This window comes from Erigeron canadensis, chromosome 6, assembly GCF_010389155.1.
Source record: "Erigeron canadensis isolate Cc75 chromosome 6, C_canadensis_v1, whole genome shotgun sequence".
Classification (NCBI taxonomy): Eukaryota; Viridiplantae; Streptophyta; class Magnoliopsida; order Asterales; family Asteraceae; genus Erigeron; species Erigeron canadensis.
The window spans coordinates 42,863,777-42,889,903 of record NC_057766.1 but is presented as its reverse complement, the minus strand read 5'-3'; the positions used below and the strand labels follow the sequence as shown (position 1 = coordinate 42,889,903).

The window sequence follows — 26,127 nt, the reverse complement described above, 5'->3', positions numbered from 1 at the left end:
GGAGGTGATCCCTACACAACACAATTTTGCCATACACAACAATATATGTATTAGACAGTTGTACTGTACAACCTTTTAATGCATATATTGTTGTGTATGGTAAAATTGTAGGTGAGGTCTAAAAATCTTTGTTATTCATAGTTGTAGAAGCGCTTTTTTGGTGGAATCTTTTTTTTTGAATTGGTTAGGCGTCCAGTAACAAGTAAGAATATGAATTTTTATTCGATAAACCAAAAAGAACAAAGTGTAGGGATCATTTCCCAATATTAATATTTTGAATTTTGATGATGCTTATATTAATTTTGAATTTTAATAATGCTAATATTAATTTTTGATTTTAGACAATGATAATTCAACGAGTTTCCACCGAGACATGTAATTAACATGTTCGAAAAATTTAACCTCTACGGCACTACTGGTAAAACTATTCAAACACTGACTTCAATTCTGTTAAAAGCCCAAAAACTATTAACTTCAAATAGCATCTTCAAAACGTTTTGTTTAGAAATAGTCATTGCTAGAACGACATGACTTCTTTTTGTATTGGTTATTAAAAAAGTCGTCCATTTTTATTTTAATACTCTCACTTGCCACTTCCTAGAGTGAAACTTTTTTTAGATCAATGACGGTTGCTGACTTGCTTCTACCAAAAATAGATAAATAGCGACAGTGGTGTTTATTTCAAGAGTGACTTAATTTTTGTCGTGCAATGTAAAATCGGCCTGGAATTACGTGGGACTTTTCACATCTTGTTTCCAGCAACTGTCCCAAAATAAATGTGAAAACTGTCGATGACAAGAGATATCAAACACTCCGACAAAGACCTGCACAGGAATTTGAGCCTCTCACTCATCAATATCCATACAAAACAACTTTCCTTTTTTAATTTTCCTGTCCCTTGGTTCAAACCACTACACTATGGAGTACTGTATTTTTTTAAGCCAACAAAGAACGGGGCAACTAAGGTTACTCGGGAAACACAAGTTTCATTTGGATGTACGTGGTCCAATCAGGGTAACAATGAGACCTCCGAAAACTTTCCTAATTAGATTAGAAGTATTTTGTGGAGATAACAAAATACTTGACCACCAATCCCGGCCATCAGGCCACCTTGGTGGTGGTTAATAGAGTGATCATATTTATTCGAACATTCAAATATTTATTATACCCCACTTGCATGACCCCCAAAGACAAGGCAATCTCAGTTGACCCATAGCTGGCAACAGTCCCACATAATAATATACACGGAGTATTACTTTTTTTATTGCAACACTCTAAACAGCTTGTACAAACAGAAAATATTTAATCAGTCACAGAATGAAACAAAAACTACTCGTACAATTTTGCTTTTGTTTCCCCATAAAAGCTCAAATATATCATGGGCTACAGTTTCTTTAACAAATTTTGTCTAACTTATTCTTTTTTTTGTAAACACTTTGTATATACAAACTATAACCTTAGAATAAATCTTACAGTGTGGGTGTTGTGAGCGAACCTTCTTCAGCACCACACTTTTTTGGTTATTACAAGGGAGAGAATATGACTTCACTGGAAAAGTGAGCGGCAGATAGAAAGTTACATTTGAAGAAGATTATTCACCGTGACAGAAACTGAATTTGTTTGCTGTAAATCCTGCAACAATTCAAAACAATGAAGTTTCAACAAACGAATAATGTATTGTGGTAAAAAGGATGAGAGGCCATTATCACTTGCAGACGACAAAAACTCTTGAAGTCAATATTAAGGGAGTTTAACTAATAAGCATATAGACACCCTGAATTAGAGCATAGGTCTCACAATTGAGATTTTAAATATGCATAAAACTACTTCAAATTCACCAAAGAGAAAAAATTGGTAATGACTTGTAAGAATCTAACCATGTGAGTTAACTTTTGTTATATGATATTCTCTATGCGAATGACAAACTAAGACATAGAACTTCGATACTTTTTTTTATCAATAGAGTTCTCAAAATGACTATGTTCAGTAGCGGGTCAAAAAACATATTTTTCTACGGGAATATATGGATGCGTTTTTGTAAAACACTTTCAGCCCAAAAAAATATACTGTAACATTTTTATATAAACTAGTGTTCCATAAACGAATCCAAATTTATATTATCTCAATAATAATCTAAAACTTTGGTAAAAAAAATGATGTGAAAGGGTTTTATGCGTTATCATTAACATACACTTTGGATGCCTTTCAACACCTCAATCACTTATCTTCGTAGTTAACCTTTTTATTTGATTCATTAGAAATAAAACATAAACCATATCGACCCATTCATAGATGAATGGGTTGAGATTGCCAGCTCTGTTATCTAAACACCTATACTAGATAGCAGACAGTATATGAAAAAATTAACTACACAATATATAGATAGTTAAGCAAATACCCGCAAAATTAATTCATCAGGGACATGAGGAAGCACTTCACGAACAGTTTCAGCCATAGCAAGCAAGTGTGATAAATCATCATCTGAAACACGTGGGGCAGTCCTAACGAGTGAGCCACCAGCATGTCCACGATGTCTTATGGAACTGGTAGAAGGATTATTTGAAGTAGACGTGCTAGCTTGAGATGAATTTATAGGCCAGAGGTTCCATGCAGCATCTTCAAGGGCAGTTTGAGCATACGTTTCCCCAACAGCCGCAAGATGCCTCATCATCATTTGAACTCTTCCCAAACCCCCAGATCTGATAGCTGATGATGGACCAGCCCCATCAAACCCTAACCAACCCGCATCAGGCCCTGACCCCCTGTATGGCATATGGAATGGAGATCTACCTTACAAACATGGATATGCACATAGATGATAATATTGGAAATTAACCTTAGCAGGAACAAACCTCCAATCATCACGTTCCATAGGGGTTTGAAGTTGATTCGCAATTACACCCGTTGGGAGGGTATGACCAGGAACATTTTGCAGATCAAGCCTAGAGCTTAACTGCCGAGCAAGTTGTTCATCACTTGAAACGTCTCCAGAATGAGGTACAGCATTTCCATCAGATGTGCCAACGAAGAGAGGTTTTCGACAAGTAGGACATGAATAATTGTCACTTAATCCTTGGTCCAACCTGACATCAACATGTCACATCGGCAATATCAGCACTTAATCATAGGAAAATACCATAGTCACTATAACCAAATATTACAAGGTTATACCAAGATCTAAGGCATGAAAGATGAAAAAGATGATTACAGGAGAGCTTCTTAGCCTTGGCCATTGGTTCCTGAATTTACCCAACATGCGAAAACATTTGATAACAAAAAAAACCGATGGAAGTAATGAAGTATAAACAAGGCGACCAAACAAAATTTGGTTATTACCCGGCAAATGGCACATTCATCATCATAAGCTTGTATTTCTTCCAATGTTGCATCAGGGAGAGCCCCATGAAGAGTTCCCAAAGCTATCCTTAACTTAATAAAGCCTTTGATACGCTTTGCTACAGCACTCAACAAGGCCTGCCTATGATAGTAATTTAATATAAGCTAAAGTAGACCCAATTTCACATTGGAAGATTTGGTAGATAACTGCCAATACATAAACTTATGGGGCTATGGGCTACTCCCACGCATAATGGTTTTAGAGTGGAACCCCAATTGAGCTAACGAATTGGGCACCGTGGCAGGATAAGAATCGGTCATTCGGTCGGGTGTTGCAAGATAAACAAGACAAATATATGCTGGAAAATAGAATAAAACATGTGAAAGAATATTAACAAACTTACACGTATGTTTAGGAAAAGAACTGCATCTATAAGATGGAATGTCATGCCATGAAGCCGCCAAATATACACATAATGACCAAGAGCCATTAACAAAGTCATAATATCTAGAAGAAAACCAAAATTCCGTAATATAACACTCTTCCATTCCCACAATGAGCCTGCACATACACATCAAGTCTAGAATAATAAATAAATCATATATGAATTTCAGATCACAAACATACCATACCCCAAACTTGAAAGACAAACATTAGAAAAGTTAAAAACAAGGCCTTGCCTGCTGCTGACATATCCATGAGCTTTGATATTTTCGAGTTTGTAGTGTTGCCTGCTGAGTGATGAAGCCATATATCAAGCAATTGAAATCCATGAACCAAAATGGCCTAACAACCAATAAAATGTAGACCAATTAACTGATTAGGTATGTTATGAAAGTATCACTAATAGAAGAAAAAAGGAATCTTTAAAAGCAGATTGGCATTGTACGTGGGTAAGGGGAGGAAATATGTACAAAATGTAGATCTGCCATATACAACAATGTTGTGCTTTACACAGGTGTAAATTGTGCAATATACTACTCAGAGGAAAGATGACCTAGATTGTTGTACCTGTAGTGTTTCAAAAGCAATACTCAGTGGCTCAAAGAATAATAACAGAAACATAGATGATGGTATTTTTTGGTATATCAGTAGACACATCCTCATCCTGAATATCAATAAAGAACATATGATCCAGCAGGCCATGAAGTTTTTTAAATATGAAAAGTCATAGACATGTTTTCATGTAGCATAATATAAAAAACTTATTAAAAATTTAATAAATAAGAGAATTTTAAAGCACATACCAGACTGAGTCGACAATGATAACTAGTAATAGAACACAATATACACGAAAGTAAGTCCACGGAGTTGCAGAAGGAGATGCATTTAACCGTTCCAGGCGGTCCCTGGCTAAAGCTTGAAACATCTGTAGAGAATGAAAAAAATGGAGCTATAACACTTGCAGATTCTTAACATTCGCCAAAAAAAAATCGAATAAGCAGCGTGTTGCTGAAACCTTCAAAGAACATAGGACAGTCATCCATGTTGACCACAATCCTGCTTGGACTATTGTTGGTGTGACTACCAACGGAAGAAATGTTCCCTGCAAGGACATCACCAAGTGTACACCGGCAGTCAAAGACGCATTATCTCATAAAATATCACCCCCACAAAGATTAATACCAACGAATAACATAATTATCAAGCCGCTCCTTGAGACTCTACCACGTACCTTGTAGATAACATAATTAACAAGCCGCTCCACCAACTTCCGAGACTCGGTTGCATGCAACTCAACAAAAAATACTGTCTGCACAAAGAACCGCATAATAAAAAAATTTTGATTTATATATTTGGGGCAAAGTCCTACAACAGAGAGTAGCAGGTCTGAGCATAGTCCAGAAATGGATACAATCTAAGTTCAATAGCGTGTAGCTAGACCTCGCTGGGTACTATTAAAGATCCAGTGGTTACGAAAAGATATGTACAGATACAGACACAAGCATCTATTTATACTTATACATGTAATATACAGAACATAAGAATACCTTAAGAGACAAAACGATCAGTATAAATATGTTGAGGACAAAATTGACCACCAATGCAAAAGTGGTATAAGAAGCCAACAATAGTTCCATCAAACGTCTGGCAACCCCAGGTTGAAGAAGATTTTCACCCATCAAACCATCTGACTTTAGTTTCACATAGGAAAGTTCTGTCCAGTATTGGAGACCTATAAAGCTCAAAGCTGTACAGACTGCCGATATCGATAAAAAGCCCACACCCATAGGATTCAAGGAAAATTTCATTAGAGCAACAAAAGTTCGAGGATTTCATGAGATAAATATATACATGACCCCCCTTGCCCGTTGAACTGATCACTCTACAAAATTTGTGGAGAAGCCCACAAACTACAGCTTAATTTGTACACCTCCCCTAATCGACCCTTCAGAGTATCTTTCGATATCAGATCACTGTATAAGTACCCTGCTTCAGAAATTCAGAATATTACAAAATTAGTAACTGACAGAGCAAATGCGAACTATATCACACTCCGTACATTTTAAGTAAACATCATAATATTACAGCTGATTATCTTCACAAAACTAGAAACCATACCAAGTCAAATCAAATCCAATCTAGAATCATATATATCTTGTCGAGCGATACACACATTAAAGTTTTTTTCTTTTTAATTACTTAGAAAGGGTATTAAATAGTCGGATTAGCGATACTACATTGCCATAATATATAATGTGGTATCAGCATCAAGATTTGTAATTTCCATTGGCATGACAGAAAGTCACTTGAAGGAGAACTATATATCTGTGATTATTACCATAAATCGAGCAACTCCGTTTTTCGTATACAAATCAATTAACCAAAAAAAAATATCCTTGAAATTACTTAATTAACCATCAGAGTAATCAGTGAAATTCAGATAAAAACTGAAAAGAAATGCTTGAAAGGTAGGTAGGCAGACAACATAAGATATACTCCTATAGTACAAAAAAGTCAATGTTGATCGAATTAGAAAAGTCAAACAAACCCTAGAAATCACCTACTTATCAGATAAAAAAAAATCAAAACTTGGGGAAACGAAATGATTGAAATTATGATTATAAATATAAGTTGTTACATATAAATCGTGCAAGTATAGGAATTTTACAAATATAATATAATGATGAGCTGATTGCATCTATCTATAGATATATGAAATACACTAGAAATAAAGATTATGAAATCATTGTATTGATTTATTAGATTAGAAATAATAATATAAAATTAATAAGAGGGAACCTGGATTGATCCAATGATGATGACGATGAAGAATATATTGGGCGGAAAATTGTGTCCGATCTTAGGAAAAAAAAAAAGAGAGAGAAAATTGGGTAAATTTTGCGGGAAAGAAAAGAGGAAGAAATATGATAGAATACAAGAAATAGAAATAGAAAATGTCAAAAAAAAAAAAAAAAAAAAAGAAATTGGGAAAAGCGGTATATGCTGCTTGTTGTTGCGGTGCCTTTTTTTTGTCCTTATTTACTGACTGCTATTTGCCAACCTTTTTCTGGGTAATCTTTCCCCTTCATGTACTTGTGGCGGATTTTTTCTGAAGAGTGGCTTAAATTTAAATTTAATACTCACTATATTTATTTATAAAAATAAAATTTGTAGGTTCCGAAATAAAATTATATATACGAGTATACTAGTTATACAAGACGTATACAAAAGTTAACCATATTTTGTTTTCCAACGGGTACGAATTATATCCCCCATGTGGTTTACTATCTTTTTAGGCAAGTTACTTTTTTTTTTAACGGTAAAAATACATTATATAAAAATCCTACTAGCAAAATACTAAAGGTCAAGATATAAGAGTATAAATATAGTATACAAGAAAAGAAACTACCTATAAACTATTGAGAATTACAATCAAACTAACCACGAGCTTAAAAAGCAAGTAAAGGATTGTTAATCCAAATGTCCTATTCAATTGTAATCTTCTTGCGTCTATAACGAAACCAAAAGTAGGAGAGACTAATTATGGCTTCAACGCTTACGTTGCTCCTTTTTAGATTGATTAAATACAGCACCAAAAGTAGGCAAGTTACTTGCTTAGTTGCTTGTATGAAACCATATCAAAATGATTTGACGATTGCATGTTTTATATTTTAGATTCAAAATTTTCTAAGCAAATGTCGTGATTAGATTATACACAGTTAACTGAAAATAAATAGTTTTATTTTTTAGAATAATTTTGATGAGACTTGTTCATTCACTTTTATATAAATGAATGAAATATGGGTTTTTATTTACTTTCATGATAATATTTTTAGATGATGATTTTTTCAAAAAATATATTTTTAATTAAAATTAATTGTAAGCTAATTTTTTGTAGAATTTGTCTTTTAAAAAGTAATCTTCCTATGATTAAAGTATGATCAATTGTATCTATTTTATCTCGTTATATTTTGGGTAGTGATATTTCTACAATAATAATTAGCCATTTATAACAATAGTATAAATTCTATTATACAATATACAACTGTATAATACAGTTGTTGTTATAGATGACTAAATATTGTTGTAACAATATAATTCTCCTTATACTTTATATGTAAGAGTATTTCGAGGATAATAACATCTCGTTACAATTTTAGTCTAAGCCAACATAAAATTGACTCATTTTGGTGCTTTAAAGCTTTCGAATGTTGAGATTATTTACAATACATCTATGTCATGTGATGAATTATGTAGCATATAGTTACAAGGGTTAACAAGTATGCTTCTAGCAGCATGCTTCTACCATGATTTTCAGGGGGAGATTTTATATTCAAACATGTGATTTTCGGGGAAGAGTTTGTGAGGGGAAACATGATTCTAACCAGGCCCGGTCTTGGGCAAGTGCGAAAGGCTCAATTGAGCAAGGCACCAAATTTTGTATACAATACGTCACTTAGTCAAAAAATGTTGTTGTTATCTTATATATTAAAGTCCACAAATCCATCAATATCTTATGAATTATATTATTGTTTTATTATTATACCATACATAATAATCCCATCCTATATTTTTTGATGTTAATATATGCAGATAGTCGCAAAGAGTAAATACGTCAACTGGAAGTGTTCATTGTTCAAACATATATATTGATTTATATACTTTGATTAATTTTTTTATGTGAAACTTAAATAACTTATGGTATTAATTATCAAAACTTAAATTTTGATGTATTTAAAAATAAGTTAGAAAACTTTGCTATAGTTATTTTATATTTTCGAACGACATTATTCTTATGATTGTTTTGATACCTTTTTATATATACTTACTATACTTCAGCCGTTAATGACAAATTTTGACGTTTAATGGGCACCATTAATATATTATCGAGCTGGGCACCCAAAATTCATGGCACGGGCCTGATTCTAACATGCTTCTAGCATCATTTTGATTTTTCCCATAGTTATATGCGTTTGATTAATTAAGAAAAGTGCTAATTAACCTCCTTCTAACTGTAATGTTTTTGTTTGTTTTCTCTTTGATTATGAAAACTATTAATTATTCATGGTTAAAACTAGAAGTATAGAATAATTAAGGAAGCGGTTATCTACACACATCAACTTTTCCCAAAAACACATATGAAACATTTCGTTTTATGTAAAATGCCGCGATTATCACCCCGTTTTATATAAAACGACGCGTTTGACCGGTGTGTAGATAATAAAAGCTATAAGGAGAATTACACGTGGTCTGATACACATGTCAGTCATTCCCCAGCTTTAGGTACCATTTAACATAATACGTAGCGTTTTATGTAAAACGCTACCTAAAACGGGGGAATGATTGACATGTGTACCAGACTACGTGTAATTCTCTTTATAGCTTTTACTATCTACACAGCGGCCAAACGCAACGTTTTATATAGACGATAAACATGACGTTTTATATAAAACAGGGCGTTTTGAGATGTATTTTTATGAACAGTTAGACGTTTTATAATAGCACTCTTCCAAAACCAAATGAATATAGTGTGCAATTATTATTATTATCAAATTATATATCTTCTCTGGAAGATGCCAACTTAACTTTGACAACTGCCCAATTAATAAAGTTTTGTGGTGTGTATAACCTTTTCTCTAATTAATTGGGTGTAAGATAATAATCACGTGGACAAGTATATTTTCTTAGAAGATGACCTATGACCATAATAGTAATATTTTAGAAATTTTAATACATCTTTTTTATTTCACTATTTATTATGAAAATGAAGGAAAAATAAAACAGATATAACTTACAAAGTTACAATTGACGAATAGAGGAAACAGTTCAGGTGATTGTCTACCGGCAAAAAATCTTTATGCAACGTCAATAGCTTTTTTATTTGTGGACACCATGTCACCTTATTTGTGTATGTGTAATGTCAACTCAATCAAATTAATGTCAACATCTTGAATAACCTATTAGTAGTTTATTTTTCAAAATTAAATTCTAGAGAAAAAAAAATTGACCCAATTTGATAATGGATTGTTTAACTATATGTATCTGAGGTTATCTTCTTCGATCATAATACCTATAAAATAATTCATCAATATATATGATTTGGCAATTTTGTCATATGATTGATCGCCTGTTAATAGTATATCTCAAACATGATCTATTATTTCACAATTCATAATATTTGCACCGTCGTGAATGTGTCAGTGTGTCACACACAAGTCTATGCATATATTAAAGTTTGTATAAAGCGTAAAAGAAGCTATTAATTCACCACTTCATTGATAGCACTTTATTATGTATATTGTTTATAGACTGATCAAGTACCTACGTGGGTTACTCTTGCCCATTCATTTTCCTTTTTTGTGTATATATATCTTGTTTACTGTATTGTAATGATTATCAAAGAGAATACTATTATTTGTAGTTCTCATATGGTATCATAGCCTTCATTGACCCCTCCCTTCCCATCCCATATTCTCGATTCCTCTCTTCTTTCTTCCATGACTTCTTCCTCCTCTAACTCTTTCCCCATGAACTCCATCATGCATATGATCACCAACAAATTATGTTCCTCTAACTACCTTCTTTGGAGAAATCAGATCCTACCAGTCCTTACATATCAAAATCTGGTTGGACATGTTGATGGCACCTCCCCTCAACCCGATAAAGAAAATGTTGTGTCTGAAAAACGAACAGCCAATCCCGCTTACTCGGCCTGGATTCTTGCTGACCAGCGTGCTATCATCATCCTCCAAGCTTCTCTGACCGAAGAAGCCGCCGCTGAAATCATTGGATTGACCACCGCTCGTGAAATATAGGTGGCTCTTGCTAATGCCTATTGCAACTCCTCCCCGGAACGCATTCAGAATCTTCGGGACCAACTTCGCCTCCTATCAAAGGGTTCCATGACTACCGCTGAATTTGGTCGTAAGTTTACGACTTTATGTCATCAACTTGCTGCCATCGCCCATGCCGTTGATGAATCCGACAAACTCCATTGGTTTCTACGTGGTCTTGGACCAAGCTTTGAGAATTTTTCCACTTCCATTCGTGCCGTTAAACCGCCCCCATCATTTCAAGAGCTTAAAGCCCAAGCTGAAAATCAAGAACTTTTCATCCAGTCTCTTCATGGCAACAACATTTCTTCTGTTGCATTCTCTGCCCAAACAGATCATAATCCATTCCGTAACAACATCCGTGGTCGTGGTGGTCGGTTTTCTCGGGGTGGTAGGGGTCGTGGCCGTCGCACCCCTCACTGCCAGTTATGTAAAATTGATGGCCATTATGCAAATTCTTGCCCCAAACTTGCATCATATGCTTCTCGTGTAGTTCCTAATGATGATCACTTAGCTCAAGCATTTCTTTCTCAATGTCATGTGAACACTGGTAGACCAGATTGGGTTGTGGACTCGGCGGCCACAGACCACATGACTCCATCTCCTTCCTTACTTTCCAACCCAACACCCACCACAGGTATTGAAAGTGTCAGTTTTGGTAATGGAGCTACTCTCCCCATTTCTCAAAAAGGTCATTCCATACTTCCTAATAATATTAATTTAAAGGATACCTTGGTTGTGCCCCATCTAACCAAAAATCTTTTGTCTGTCAGTAAGTTAACAAGAGATAATTTTGTTGACGTCTTACTTTCCTATCCTTATTTCTTCATTCAGGATCGTCAAACCAAACAAGTCTTGGCTCAAGGCAGATGTGAGCAAGGTCTATATGTCCTCCAACCTGATCATCAAGTGTTTTTTGCTTCAACCGCGCATCCTAAAGCTTCCTTTGAAACTTGGCAATCCCGATTGGGACACGTTAATTTTAATATTATTGCATTGTTACAACAGTTGGGACATTTATCTATTAATGCACTTTTACCTAAACCAGGTATTTGTTCATCTTGTCAACTTGCTAAAAGCCATCGACTTCCCTTTGATCTTAATCAGAAACGTGCATCTCACTCGTTAGACCTTATTCATTGTGATGTGTGGGGACCTTCCCCTGTGTTGTCTGTTGATAATTACCGCTATTATGTTGTGTTTGTTGATGACCACTCTCGTTTTTGTTGGTTCTACCCACTGAAGTTCAAGTCTGACTTTTATACTATCTTGTCGGTGTTTCTCAAATTTGTTCAAACTCAATTTTCTAGAAAAGTTAAAGTGTTTCAGAGTGATGAAGGCAAGGAATTTGTAAACAATAAAGTTAGGTCTCTATTTGAAGAAAATGAAACCCTTCACCGTCTCTCGTGCCCCTACACTCCTGAACAAAATGGCCGTGTCGAACGCAAACATCGACATATTGTTGAAACGGGCTTGGCAATGCTCTTCCATGCTCATCTTCCCTCTTCATTTTGGGTTAATGCCTTTTCCTCGGCTGTTTTCATTATAAATTGCTTGCCCACATTGCTTCTTGACGGTAAGTCCCCCTTTGAGTTACTATATGCTCAAGTTCCTGATTACAATACATTTCGGCCTTTTGGTTGTCATGTATTTCCGTATTTACGGGATTACGCTGCACATAAGCTTGCCCCAAGAAGTTTACCATGTATTTTCGTGGGTTATAGTTCTACCTACAAAGGTTATCGTTGCCTTGATCCAATCACTTCCCGTGTGTATCTCTCGCGTCATGCTCGTTTTGATGAGAGCAATTTTCCCTTTGTAGGGACTACACTTGAGAAACCCGTTACCCACCTTGAACTCACTACATTTCTTGATATTAACTCCCACATCCAGCCCACCATCACTCCCGTGATACACACCCCATCTCCTAACTTTGTCCCACCATGTCACTTATGTTCAGACTCACCAGAACCAAGCCAAGAAACCACTCCCATATCGGTTTCAACCATCCCCTCTACCTCTGACTTACCTCCCTCTCTTACTGCAACATCACCTAATCCGATATCTGACCCCTCACCCCCTACATCCCCATCCTCTTCTACTGTCTCATCATCTATCGCTACCCACACTCCACCTCCCCCACCTCCTCACCCGTCTCACCCAATGATTACTCGTTCTAAAGCTGGAATATTCAAACCTAAGCATTCTGCTGACTTTTCGCATGCTACTGATCATGCTCTACATGCTGCTCTTTATGCTTCAACGGATCCTAAAGGTTATAAATCTGCTCTTAAGGATCCTAAGTGGGTCATAGCCATGCATAATGAACTTAAAGCTTTACATCAAAATCACACATGGACTCTTGTACCTCGTCCGATGAACCAACCTATCGTTGGGTCTAAATGGTTGTTTCGGACAAAGTTTCATTCTGATGGCACTATTGACCGCCATAAGGCACGCCTTGTTGCTTAGGGTTATAGCCAAACACCGGGTATTGATTACTTCTACACCTTTAGCCCGGTTGTTAAAGCTTCTACTGTTTGCATTATCTTATCATTGGTTGTTCTTAATAGTTGGAACTTACATCAACTTGATGTAGATAATGCATTTTTACATGGCTATCTTCATGAGAGTGTTTATATGGAACAACCCCCTGGTTTCATTAGTCATCAATTTCCAAACCATGTGTGCAAGTTAAACAAAGCCTTATATGGTCTCAAACAAGCACCGCGTGCTTGGTTTCATCGGTTGAGCACCTTCTTAATAGGTGAAGGGTTCTCTTGCAGTCGTGCAGACCCATCCTTGTTCATTTTAAAACGGGACTCATGTATCATGTATTTGTTGGTATATGTGGACGATTCAATCCTCACAGGTAACAATGAGCTTATGGTCAAGTCATTCATTGCTCGGTTAAACAAGGAGTTTGTTATTAAAGATTTGGGGAAGCTGAATTACTTTCTTGGGCTTGACGTCACTTACACCAATGGTGGTCTTTTTCTTAATCAGTCCAAATATGCTAGAGAAATCTTGGATCGTGCGCACATGATAGATGCAAAACCAGCTCCCACACCATTGTCAACAAATGTCTCATTTTCTACCACCGGAGAGCCGTATTCTGATCCAACTCACTACCGTTCTATTGTCGGTGCCTTGCAATACTTAACAATCACCCGACCTGACATCTCTTATGCTGTCAATCAAGTGAGTCAATTTCTTCACAAGCCAACAGTTCATCATTTTCAGGAGGTGAAACGTATTCTTCGATACATTAAAGGCACATTGACTTTTGGTCTCACTTTTTCTAAGCCATCCATGCCATCTCTACTTGGTTATTCAGATGCTGACTGGGCTCGATGTCTTGAGACTCGGCGCTCCACATATGGCTACTCGATCTTTTTTGGTGGTAATCTTGTCTCTTGGAGTGCAAAGAAGCAACCCACAGTGTCTCGGTCTAGTTGTGAATCTGAATATCGTGCAATGGCTAATACAACAGCTGAAATTATTTGGATCACGCACCTTCTTTGTGAATTACATGCACTACCTCCAACACGGCCAACCATTTTATGTGACAATCGTAGTGCGTTGTTTCTCACTCAAAACCCAATTTCACATAAGAGGGTCAAGCATATTGAGTTGGATTATCATTTTATACGTAAGCTTGTTGCTTCGGGGAAGCTTCACACTCACTTCATTCCTACCAAGCTTCAAGTGGCGGACATATTTACGAAGAGTCTTCCTAAACCTCAGTTTGAGTTTTTCCTAGAAGCCACCAAGGCACCAACATGTATAAAAAAACCAACATGTATAAAAAGACTAATATTATAGGATAGAGATCCTCTAAAGTTAAGGTAATTTTATAGGTAAAGTTAGGGGAATCTTGACCATTGGATTAAAATCAATGATTAAGATTTAAAGATGACTTTTTAATCTTAACCATTGATTTTAATCTAATGGTTGAAATCTCTCAACTTTACCTATAAAGTTCATTTGAACTTTAGAGGATCTTAATCCAATATTATAATGTATACTACACAAACTATTTAAAATCCTATTAGGCTATCTTCAATGCTAAGGACGCCCTTAGGCGTCCTTGAGCTGCCACATCATATCCTTACAAATCCTTATATATCCTTACAAATCCTTATACATCTTTACAAATTCTTATAATTTTATCTCCAATCATACAAACATCCTTACATATCCTTACATATCCTTTTACCTCTACTAAAAACAAAAATATATTATGTAAGGACAAGCAAGGACATGCCCTTAGGTAAGGGCATCCTTCAAAAAATCTTTAGTTTTGGACAAGCTTCAACGGCAAAGGATATCCAATGACACCTAAAGACACTCAAGGGCACCCCCTCTATTGAAATGTAATCCAATTCTGATAAAAGGATTGAGGAAAAGGATTAGAGATAGCCTTATGGTACACAAATGTGTGCGTTGGTCCAGGGAGTCTTGAGAGAGGATGAAGTTTTAGGGAGTTCTGTTAGCTTTGGGCTATGTTATTTATTAAACAATTTTAGGTGGTCCAATGAGTTGGATCAGAATAAATACTCATTAAGGCCTGGCCCACAAGAAAAGGCCTTGACACCATATGAAAAACAAATCAACCCAACAAAGAGGAGGGCCTAAACGGGAAGTTAAGGTTCTTAATTCTTATCACTTAATCACTTATCATAGTAAAATATTTTGTTGGTCTTCGTTTCAGAAGTCTTGGACACTGTGCACATCACCAACAATGATACTAAATCCCTCACCCTGGTACATCGAGGTGTGTTTTAGACAGTCATACTTTTATTGTGGCCTTGTGGGTAGAGTTGGACCACCCACAGATTTGATTATTTTCTGAATGGACTCTAATTTTCACAACCAATAATAGTTTAGTGGGTTTGGGATAAATTTTCAGGTTGTATATTAACTCGAATGTGTTTGCGGTAGTCAGATTTAAAGGCTAAAACTATCTAGTTTTTTATTACTTGTGTCATTGTACTTTTTGGTGGTTAACGATGTCTTTGAGAATAAAAGATAAAGGCAAATGGGTGGGAATTCTTGATACCATGTAGCATCTTGATAATGAAAGCGCACAACACATAGAACTCACACCCCATGAAACAACTTCCCCACACACGAACACAAACGATATTTTCTCCACTTATGTTTGGAAAGGTTTGTACTTGTGACCTTACCGTTTTCTAAAATTGGTATGATGTCTTTGAGAATTAATTTGGTTGTCTTATATAACTTTTTCAAAAGGTAGTACGTATAAAAGCAGATAAGTTTTAGCTTTGTAGTTTGATTGGTTGATAAGGAAATTTTGACATCTCAAACGTAATGAAGTACCTTTCGTTTGATTATCATGTTGTTTAGTTTGAAATTTGTTTTGATAAAAGCCTTTTTTTTTTAAACACCCTTTTCGAGTATTTATTTTAATAAAAGGAAAATTCTTGAGTTATTCGGTCCATATTCTCTATACAATTCTCTATACAACACTAAAGTGTAAATTAATAAGATAAAAGTTTAAGTTATAAATTAATGTATTTAAGAGCAAATTGGTTAATTTGTACGAATTTTTTTCATTAAAAAGGATTTATTAAGGAGCAATTAAGTCATTTTCAATGAAACTTTTTTTAACTACTTCTATTGACTCAATAAACTAGATTGATTTTTATAGAATCAGAATCCTGTTGATTTACTGTAGCTGTAAATATTAGACAATACTACTAATCAAAAATGATTTTAGACATATATATATATACATTTAAAATTTTCAAGTCCACAAAGGATATTGGTGGTGTCAATTGTCTTTGTTTTTTGGACACAGGGAGGATGGCTTGTTTCCTAGTGTTGCATAAGGTTGAAATCATAGATCTAATTCTAGAAAAAGGTGAAAGGAACAGCAAACAATTGTGGGCATACTTTGTGGAACAGTGACGTGAATCTTAATTCGTGGTGTCCGATTACACAATACGAGTACGATTTAAATTATAAGGGTCCTACGTAGCAATTGATTATTCAAAAAATATAATAAGTAGTATGATTCAAGCACATGAACATAGATTCACAGCCCCAATAGTGTTTTAACCCTATGTGCTAAAGGATATGGAAAGTTGTATTGTTGCTTCTGAAAACTCCAGTGCTTTGCTTTGTTTAATTTTTGTCCATTCAAGTTTTGGTTTCTTTCCCCATAACCTTTTAAATATTTCTATCCATCATATTCTGCTCCTTTTTTTTTTAACGATAGCAAGTACTCGCGCGTTGCGGCGGTGAGATGATGGGGGTGATAAGTCATAGAGTGTGATAGTCAAATGTCTTAGCCGTACGGGCTCCGCCCTCGAATTTAAAAATTCGTCGAAAGTATATCGAATAACATCTCAAATGAAAGAGCATGAAATTTTAAAAACGCCCATATAATTTTTATAATTTATCGACGTACGGTTTGTGAGATAAAAGATTTTGAACGAATTGGAGGAATAAATAATTTATGGATGAGAGAGAAAAAAGATAATTGGTTGAGATTTGATGAGAGAGAAATGGTGTTTGGTAATATATAATTGATAGAAGGGGCATTTTGGGAAAGTAAATGTTAAATTGAAAGTTGAAACCATATTTGCTTTATAATATAACGAGAGTAAGTACCCGCGTGTTGCGGCGGTGAGATGGTGGGGGTGATAGCTAGGTCAGAGAGTGTGATAGTCAAATGCCTACGGCCTCCGCCCTCCGCCTTCGGATTTAAAAATTCGTCGAAAGTATATCGAATGACATCTCTAATGAAAAAGCATGAAATTTTAAGAACACCCATACATTTTTTATAATTTATCAACATATGATTTTTGAGATAAAAGATTTTGAATGAATTGGAGGAATAAATGATTTATGCAGGAGAGAGAAAAAAGATGATTGGTTGAAATTTGAGGAGAGAGAAAGGGTATCATTGAAACGCGCCAAGACTCTAATCAAGAAAACGACAATTTTTTTTTCTAACAACAGACTAATACTCCACATATTAGTCTACAACAGACTAATACTCCACATACTTCTGCACAAACTCATTTTGACCCAAAAATCCATATATTCACATTCCATGCTTCAAATTCTTAAACCAAAACATCAAGAAGTGTAAAATCACATATTACAACCTAATTGTTACATTCGAAACTTTAACCATTGAAATTTACATTAAAACAACCAAACGGGTCACTCGCCCGCATTTACCCAAAGTGACAAAATGACCAATTTGACTCCAAAATGATTTATACTTCAATCCACCATAATAGTCAAGACTTCAAGACTTAAAATACATCAATATACAAAAGACCATGACTCCAACTCAACTTTTTGCAGAAATGTACAAAACAAAACTATACTAAAAACACTTCAAATGTACCAAGAGCCAATAGTCCAAAGGAGTCACTATGGGTTCTAACCACAACCAACGTTTACCGCATAAGTCAACATTTCCGCATTTCCAAATCAACATAAATCTTTGAAGAACTTACTCTTGTTTCCACTTCTGGGACAACCTATAAAAAGGGTGAACAACTAAAAAGTAAGCAAAGCTTAGTGAATACTATTGCATACGCTTATACATACGAAGGAGGGAAAACACACAAAGGACTATCACATGTAGCCAATGGCATCGTCATACCATCACTTGCATACTCACATTTGCGCTAACAAAACATACATGGATCCATATACGCTAAACAATAATCTCAAGAGGTTCTTAGGTCTCAAGAGGTTCTTAGGTCTCAAAGGTTCTTAGGCCTTATCTCAATTCAACAAGAGGTTCTTAGGCCTCATCTCAATTCAACCATGGGGTTCTTAGGCCCCGACCTCAAATTAGGCCCTAACGCCAAATCGATTACCACACACGGAATCCACCATCATATGGTAATCGACCCAACGTACATATAATCGTATGCAAGAGTGCTCACCTCCATCGCGACAAACAAATCCATGATGACCATCTAACAATCATATTGCTTTCCACCTAGCAATAATTCACAATTTACATACATATAAGGTCATCAAGCTCAATTACTTCATACACAAGGCTAACAAGCCATACATTACTATCTTTTCTAACATCTCAATGCCCAACCCAACTTTTACATAATTCACATTCTCACCATTCTCTAAGGTTGGCTTCTTTCAAGATCTCATTTTACTTTCACAACAACATGGCCATAACACATTTTACTCAAAAATCATCATTTCTATCTTTTCATAATCATCATTCTCAAATCATCTTTCATTTACTAAAAATCTCATTTCATTCACCATAAAGTGGCCATGCCATCTCATTATTCAAATATTACTATATTCTCATTTTGACCATAATGATCACCAACATCTTTAAATCAAAACACTCAAAATATTCATTTTCTTGGTTTAGCTAGCCATAAAAACCATCAAAAACACTTTTATCAAAACATTCATGCAATCACATATCAATATGCTTTAATTCAAGCAAAACTTTTAGAAAAGCATTACACATAACCAACTCACTTAAAAATCCACAATTTTATCAACTTCCATGAACCCCCTTAGCTTTATTTTTAGCCAATAATTCATTTTTAAGAAAACCCCTAATTCTTACTATCTCAAGAACCCTAACTTGTATTAAATTAATTTAACTTATATAAAAAAAAACCCAACTTAATTACTTGCATGAACCCTAATTTAATTAATAATAAATAACTAAATTCATACCTTGAATGAAGAATATAAGATGGGGAGAATGGAAAAATCACTAGCTTTTCCCTCCTTTCTTTCTTGTGCAATTCGACACACACACACATTCACACCACCAAAACCCCAAAATTTTCCTTGTTATTAAAACACTTGGATAATACTATTTACTTGAAGAATTATTTGATTATGGAGGATGAATCACACTCAATTTTAACCTAATTTAATTGCTAAGAAGATAAGAAGAAAGATTATTATTATTATTCTTGTTCAAGTAGAAAGGGTTTCATGAATTTAATTGAAGATAAGCTTTGATTTGAGATGAGATGAAAAGTGAAGAAGCTAGAAGAAGGTTGAAGAAGAAATAGTGGAATGATGACTAAGGAAAAAGATGGGAGGCTGGCACCCTCCTGTAATGCCACGACCCATTTAAAATTTAGTGGGTATCTTACTCGCTATCCGCTAAAGTTTCAACTAAATTAACACCGTTTTCAAAAATAAATATTAGGAAACTATTTTAATGCCAAAACTATAATAAAGGTTAATTTTCATTGGCCTAAAAATTTTAGGATGTTACAATTATGGTTATTTTAGATAAATATAGAATAGATGAGAGGGGTATTTTGGGGATGTACTTAAAATCAATATTGAGAATTTCAATTCAATGTTGAAAATATGTAAGAAATCTGCTTTATAATATATATATATATATATATATAGTATAGATATAGATATAGATAATTTGATAAGGATCAATTTCTTCCGGATTTATGCTGCTGAACGAAGAAAACCATGGATTGAGATATCAAATGTTTGAAGAAACCAAAAGTGGTTTTTGAACTAGTGGCCTTCGAATAAGACAAAGCAAAGGTTAAGAGTACACTGCTTTTTGCAAAAGAAGATAATATATTATTACTTTTGATTTGAGTTAACAAATACATATATCTATTTTGTTAAGCACTTTTTTTTTAAAATTATTTTTCTACAAATACAAAAATTTTGTTTCTGACAAAGTTCATAAAGATCAAAAATTTGGGCAGTGGGTGTTCGTTTGTGATTTAATTTTTTTTATATATTTTTTAAATTTTGAACGGTATTTTATCCTACTCTTACTCCTAAATTACACGTATGTCTGGAAACAGTGACTCTCGAAAAATCTCTATTAAAACACCCTTGCAAATGTGGGAAGTGAGACTCGAATCTAGGTGGAACCTTCCAAGGTCAAAGACCTTACCAATAGGCCACCAACCCTACTGGTAAAGTCTTTGATGTTATATAGTTTTTTTTATATTTTTATATTAAAAATAAATGAAATAAAAAAAATGACATAAAAATTGGAAAAGTTTAATTCAAAGTGATGTCACTATTTTTATAAATTTTGGTGAATTTGAAGTAAAATGAGGTGAGAGATTTTTTTTTTATAACGATGATGTGTTTATTTATATATAACATAAATAAAATTCAGAACGTGTACAACGTGGATAATAAAATGGTAAAAGTAAAGACTTCAGAATGTGAGCCCCTATTTTCTCCCATCCTTGATGTCACCATGGAGACATGCCGTTGGAATGGCAGTGTAAAAGTAAGGGCGTGGAATATGGCCAAGGTACTACGACCACAATTTAGCGGTAAACTAAAGATGTGAGAACGACGAATATTTGTCTTTGAAGACGCCTTATTAGCTCAGGCCAAAAAGGAGATTTATCAAACCATGTGGTAAGATCAAAGGTAGAGATAATGAAAGAGAATTAGTGGAAAACATATGTCATGTAATGTATGGAGTAAGCCTATTGTCAGACATATGAATTAGGTATATGTATCATTATCCGTATAATATCGTGAGAAGTTCGTATATAGTATGCCTACCTAGTGGGCTAGTGGCTATCCAACTGCTGTCATCTTTACCTAGTAGACGGTGGACCATTTTCTTCATCGTTGGTATGCGTTTGTTTGTTGTCAAGTGATTATTTTCGACAACAAATAAATCTCTTCATCACGTTTTCCAAACTCGAAGAGTTTCCATTTACCGTTAAATGTTCCTTTAAACAGCCATTAAAAAAAGTTTTTTAAAAATGGAAGCTGGCGTATGTCTTGAAATTTATCATCCCACCCATTCGGATATCAAATTGACTGATACCTAATGTTGTTGTTAATTTACTAGTCTTGAGTCTTAAACGTATGTGTTATTATTTTAATTAGAAATGGCAACCTCAAAACGAGGGTTAAATACTTACGTTCTACGAGAATTTTTACTATTCAAGTTATTCGAAGAACATTGTTTTTCTTTTTTATCAGATGTATATGGTCTAAGTAGAGTATTCGTAACCGTTTCCAAAGCTTTCTCTAACATTTTCATGATTATACCTACCATGATTCAAATCTAAAATGTATTGTAAATTTGGTCCAAAATGTTAGTATAGTTTGATAGAATCTAGAAATGTTCATATTCAAGCGGAAACTTTGGTTACTTTGTACTCCGTAACTCATGTTTTGTTTGTTGTTGGTGTATTAGAATATAAGCTAGCTAGGGACCATTCCATTAATGCAATTAAAGACTTAATTTGCCCCTTACTAAGTACAGTACTACCAATGTATTGGATGATAATTGTCACTAGAATTACAAAGTTTTGCCTTTTCATTTAAAGATGAGCCATTGTTGTCAATGACACCCTATTTTTCACGTATTGCTTAATTATACATACAAGTAATGTATTTTACGATTCCATTTATATATATATATATATTGTCATGTTTTAATAGTAATTCACTCTATTCCCTATTCATATGCAAACAAGTTTACATAATAAAGACTCAAATACTTGTTGTCACTTGTTTGTCAAAAGAAGTTTACACCATTAACACCAATATATAGAAACATTTTGATGTCTCACTTTCTTCCCAATAAAAAAATATGATGAATCAAATAAAATTGTACTATTTTGGATAGATACTAAGAAAACCGAGTATTTGAACCTCTAGATATAACGGTCCAAAATACTAGCAAACTTTGATCGACGAGTGGGTATTCGTTATTACTTAATTACATGTACAAAACACAAACGTTCAAACCCAGTCGCTTCGTCCTATACTTGAAACAATCTTGGAGAAATTACAATTGTATACACGGCCGTTTTCCCTCTCCTCCTTTGAAGCATCGACCATCGACATGAAAATAATTTTGCCCAAATATCACATTTCTTTTTTCTCAAAATGTTCATTTCACAACCACCATTGATGATTAATCGATGATTAATCAGACTTCTTCAACCATACCTGACCGAGGGCTGCCACTAGTACTCGAACCCCTTTCTGAATCCTGACATTTTGCCGTTACCTCGGCCACCACCAATTTTGTCAAAAACAACCCAGCCACAAAAGCTGATACCATAAGCATGTTAAATACCGCACTCCAGCTTTGAGTTGAAATGTAACCCGTTAACACCGGCCCAATCGCAGCACCAATCGATCCTGTTCCATCAATGATTGCGGTTACTGTTGCCAGTGCCTTAGAGTTGCCTTTTAAAGACTTATGAGTCCCTAGATCAGCCGAAACTGCTGTTGTAATGAGGGCGTATGGTCCGTTTACAAACATCCCAATGACTAGCATGAGAATGACGTTTACAGGCATCGATATATGTCCATAACTTCGGTATAGGTACAGAGCTGGAATTGCACAATATGTAAAGCTCGCAGCTGTAATGGCACGAGCACCTAGCCGGTCAGAAATGTGACCGGCTAGGATTCCTCCCACCACACCCCCTACATCGAACAATGTGGATAAGTTTCCAGCAGCCTCATTCGACAAGTACTCCCCATTTATAGCTGCAAAAAAAACATAATTAGAATATTGTCCCCAATGGCTAAAACGACCAAAAAGCAACATTTAAAAAACTACTGTACGGCATATATATATATATATATACCTGTGTGACTGATGTAAAAAGGAAGCCAATACAGGAACGTATAAGCAACCAATTTCGCGAAAAACAGGCAAAACGCAAAAGGAGCGACCCCGGGTATTCTCCATGCTTCGAGAAACCCAACAGCCGATCCTTTCTCGTTCTCTTCCTTTGGGGTCAAAAGAGGATCGGTTATTTCCTTCTTAAGAGATTCGGATTCGTCTTCATCTCTAACGACCCCAACTGATTCAGGATCAACGGGCAAGAACATGAAAACAATTAGTCCAACAACAGCAGTGGCTAAACCGGGAACAGCCATTGACCAACCCCATCCGAATTTCAAGAAATACGAAGCGGTCAACGAGCCAGCAATGTTTCCAACAGATGTGTGAGCGTTCCAAATACCCATGATAAGCCCTCTTTTACTCTTTCCAAACCAATTCCCCACAACCGCAACTACAGAAGGCCACCCGGTTGATTGAAACAGCCCCGCAAACATCTGAACCATCAAATAGTAGTAAAATATATGGATGTTCGCCCAATATCCAACACCGAATAATGTAGTAAACAATCCGGTTCCCACCATTCCAATAGTCAAAAAGATTCTTAAGTTCATCCTGTCACCAATGTGACCCGAAAAGAACATACCAACAGCATACACAAACAAAAACGCCAAGTCAAGATCCCCAAGCAATCCTGTCCCATTTGAACCATTAAACGGAGCCCAACCGCTTCCTAAAATCCACGAAAGCGCATTGGATCGTCGCAAAAAAGAGACGGATTCTAGACTTTGGTCGGGTGTTTGTGGGTCAAGTGCGCTTTTGATGATGCTCGTTGTTTTACGAGCTGCGTGGTAGCTTGTGTATGCTAGAAACGTTACAATTAAAACAATTGCTTGATGGGATTTGAATGAAATGTTTGATTTCTTTGTACATTCTACAAACCTGATTCCAGGAGGTTTTGTGTTTCTTGTGTAATTATGATCTGTTTCTACAATGGACCCCATTTTATCTACCACTTACAACTTTGAACTTCTTTCAATCAATTAAGCTGCAAAACAAAAAATTTCAAAACACATACGTTATTATTAAATTACTATATAAATAACAAGACAATTAATACAACATTATTTTGAAAAAAAATATGTTTTTGTGTCCCAATAATATAATACAACATTATATTAGTAAGTACTATATAACACGTACATTATTGTTTATTGTGTCCCAACAAACAAATAGTAATATATAATTTGATCCTGTTTTTGGAGTTTTCTGATATATCATCATTAAAATCTTTATTTCATCGTATAGACTACAACTAATTGTATCAAGAAATAATAACAAAAAAAAAAAATACTGGTATTTAACTGAATCAAAATTATTCCAGAAAATCTTGGAATTCTCAACCTATTAAAAACATTTTTTTTCCCAGCTAGCTTACTGAACTAGAAAAGTAGAAAGAAATAAAACTTGTAATTTAACAGCAAATATGAAAAGATCAATGAACGATAAAAAAAAAAAAAGTTTAATTACCTAAAATAAAATATAAAAAAAAGTCTTACAGATATCTGTTTCAAAAAGATTAATCAATCAGATAGACATTACAATATTAAAAAAAACTCTAAAAGAAAAAAAAAGAAAGATAAAGTGAGTTAATCAAGTGGAATTTACTTGATAGATTTGAAGAGATTACGTTACAACACCTAAGTACCTAACCTTAGTTTTTTGATAATGAAAAGATCCAGCTAATTAAAGATTGTGAAACAAATTAATGGAAAAATGCAACATATATATATTGAATTACATAAATAATAAATAAATAAATAAATGATGGATGGATGGATGGATTTGTACCTGTGCTATATATATAAGATTCAATAATTAATCGAAATCGCTTTATTCCTGTATATCAATGTTTCCAAAGTTTCTGTATCTCTCTATATCATCTGTGTATGCATGTATGAAGGAATGTATGTATTGATGATAAAATAATCGATATATGTTTGATATGTAGATTGACGTACGAGTTACTCTGTAGTTGCGAGAGTTGAAGGCAATTCAAGAACATATTCGTATTTTATAGCGGATGGTTTTCTTTAGTTCTAATGTTTAATTACCATCGTGTCCTTGCGTTGTCTTCATAATTGCCACTCCCATTGACATGTATGTTTTTAAGGCCGTTCAAGTGGATTATGAGTTTATGACCATCTTACCCTCGGAAGAAATTTGTGTTTGGAATAAACACGGTTTGTTCGGGTGTTTATACCCAATCCTAGCTTTTATCTTCTTCTTGTGTTTTTTTCTTTTTGTTGTTTCTTTGTGAGCTTTAATTTTATAATTAAATCAAACTCGAGTCTAAAATTGTATTTGATTCAGCTTCATTAGACGTGAAGAAGGAAATTTGTGCCCCTTCTTGAGATGATGGAATGCGTCTGAGACTTCAAGTGAACTTGACCAATCATGCTACTCGTGAGCAAGAAAACACGTCGTTAGCCTCGTCAAAGAAAGAGAAAGGTTCCTCCTTTGACCAAGCTCGGGTGTGAAAATTAATAAGTATATGTTTTGTATGTGAGAGAATCTAATAGCAACATATGGTTAGTTAGATCGAAGTGTCATAAATGAGAACCTAAGATCACCTATTTATAGCATTAGTTTTGGGTAATAGATCGAGTGTCTTGCTTTGAAAGTACTTCATTGCCCGGGTATTGGACTTCCATTTGTCCTAAACTTTCACATATGTATTGAATAATAACGAGTTTTTTTAACTGCTGGTCCATCTGACATGTTGTTTCGCCCAACTTTCTAGTTAATTTGATGTATTGGTTCATCCGTCCTGCTAGTTCATCCAACTAGCTGATCCATGTGATTTGTTGGCCTATACACCTTCAAGATGATTTTACATAATCTATCATTCATAT

The 26,127-nt window shown here is 34.8% G+C and overlaps 3 protein-coding genes and 1 long non-coding RNA gene across 4 annotated transcripts; 1 reads left to right on the top strand and 3 right to left on the bottom strand.

Moving 5' to 3' along the window:
* Nucleotides 1-1,318: 1,318 nt before the first annotated feature.
* LOC122603451 (E3 ubiquitin protein ligase RIN2) lies at nt 1,319-6,689 on the bottom strand. The gene is made up of 13 exons (XM_043776160.1): nt 6,581-6,689; nt 5,329-5,767; nt 5,013-5,090; nt 4,797-4,883; nt 4,585-4,706; nt 4,349-4,445; nt 4,018-4,123; nt 3,741-3,898; nt 3,337-3,474; nt 3,172-3,239; nt 2,853-3,083; nt 2,399-2,762; nt 1,319-1,632 (listed from the first exon to the last, which is right to left on the bottom strand). The coding sequence occupies exons 2-13, from the start codon at nt 5,587-5,589 to the stop codon at nt 1,576-1,578; spliced, it is 1,767 nt and encodes a 588-aa protein (XP_043632095.1). The 5' UTR covers nt 5,590-5,767; nt 6,581-6,689; the 3' UTR covers nt 1,319-1,575.
* A 6,565-nt stretch (nt 6,690-13,254) lies between these two features.
* LOC122604958 (uncharacterized mitochondrial protein AtMg00810-like) lies at nt 13,255-14,439 on the top strand. The gene has a single exon (XM_043777813.1). It carries the CDS (start codon nt 13,255-13,257, stop codon nt 14,437-14,439), a length of 1,185 nt encoding a protein of 394 aa, XP_043633748.1.
* A 3,389-nt stretch (nt 14,440-17,828) lies between these two features.
* On the bottom strand, nt 17,829-19,352 carry LOC122602719. Its single transcript, XR_006324377.1, has 3 exons — nt 19,333-19,352; nt 18,555-18,610; nt 17,829-18,140 (listed from the first exon to the last, which is right to left on the bottom strand). It is a non-coding gene; the product is annotated as an uncharacterized LOC122602719 (long non-coding RNA).
* A 2,828-nt stretch (nt 19,353-22,180) lies between these two features.
* On the bottom strand, nt 22,181-25,241 carry LOC122603834 (putative glycerol-3-phosphate transporter 1). Its single transcript, XM_043776657.1, has 3 exons — nt 25,064-25,241; nt 23,235-24,260; nt 22,181-23,133 (listed from the first exon to the last, which is right to left on the bottom strand). Exons 2-3 carry the CDS (start codon nt 24,214-24,216, stop codon nt 22,565-22,567), a joined length of 1,551 nt encoding a protein of 516 aa, XP_043632592.1. The 5' UTR covers nt 24,217-24,260; nt 25,064-25,241; the 3' UTR covers nt 22,181-22,564.
* Between the last annotated feature and the right edge of the window lie 886 nt (nt 25,242-26,127).

What these genes read in the sequence shown, in the direction of transcription:
- LOC122603451 (XM_043776160.1), bottom strand. Translation starts at nt 5,589, where the DNA reads ATGAAATTTTCCTTGAATCCTATGGGTGTGGGCTTTTTATCGATATCG. An exon ending in TTAATTATGTTATCTACAAG is followed by an intron (nt 4,884 to 5,012) that starts GTACGTGGTAGA and finishes ATGTCCTTGCAG; the next exon opens with GGAACATTTCTTCCGTTGGT. An exon ending in TTCTTTTCCTAAACATACGT is followed by an intron (nt 3,475 to 3,740) that starts GTAAGTTTGTTA and finishes TATCATAGGCAG; the next exon opens with GCCTTGTTGAGTGCTGTAGC.
- LOC122604958 (XM_043777813.1), top strand. Translation starts at nt 13,255, where the DNA reads ATGGAACAACCCCCTGGTTTCATTAGTCATCAATTTCCAAACCATGTG.
- LOC122603834 (XM_043776657.1), bottom strand. Translation starts at nt 24,216, where the DNA reads ATGGGGTCCATTGTAGAAACAGATCATAATTACACAAGAAACACAAAA. An exon ending in TTTTTACATCAGTCACACAG is followed by an intron (nt 23,134 to 23,234) that starts GTATATATATAT and finishes TTTTTTTTGCAG; the next exon opens with CTATAAATGGGGAGTACTTG.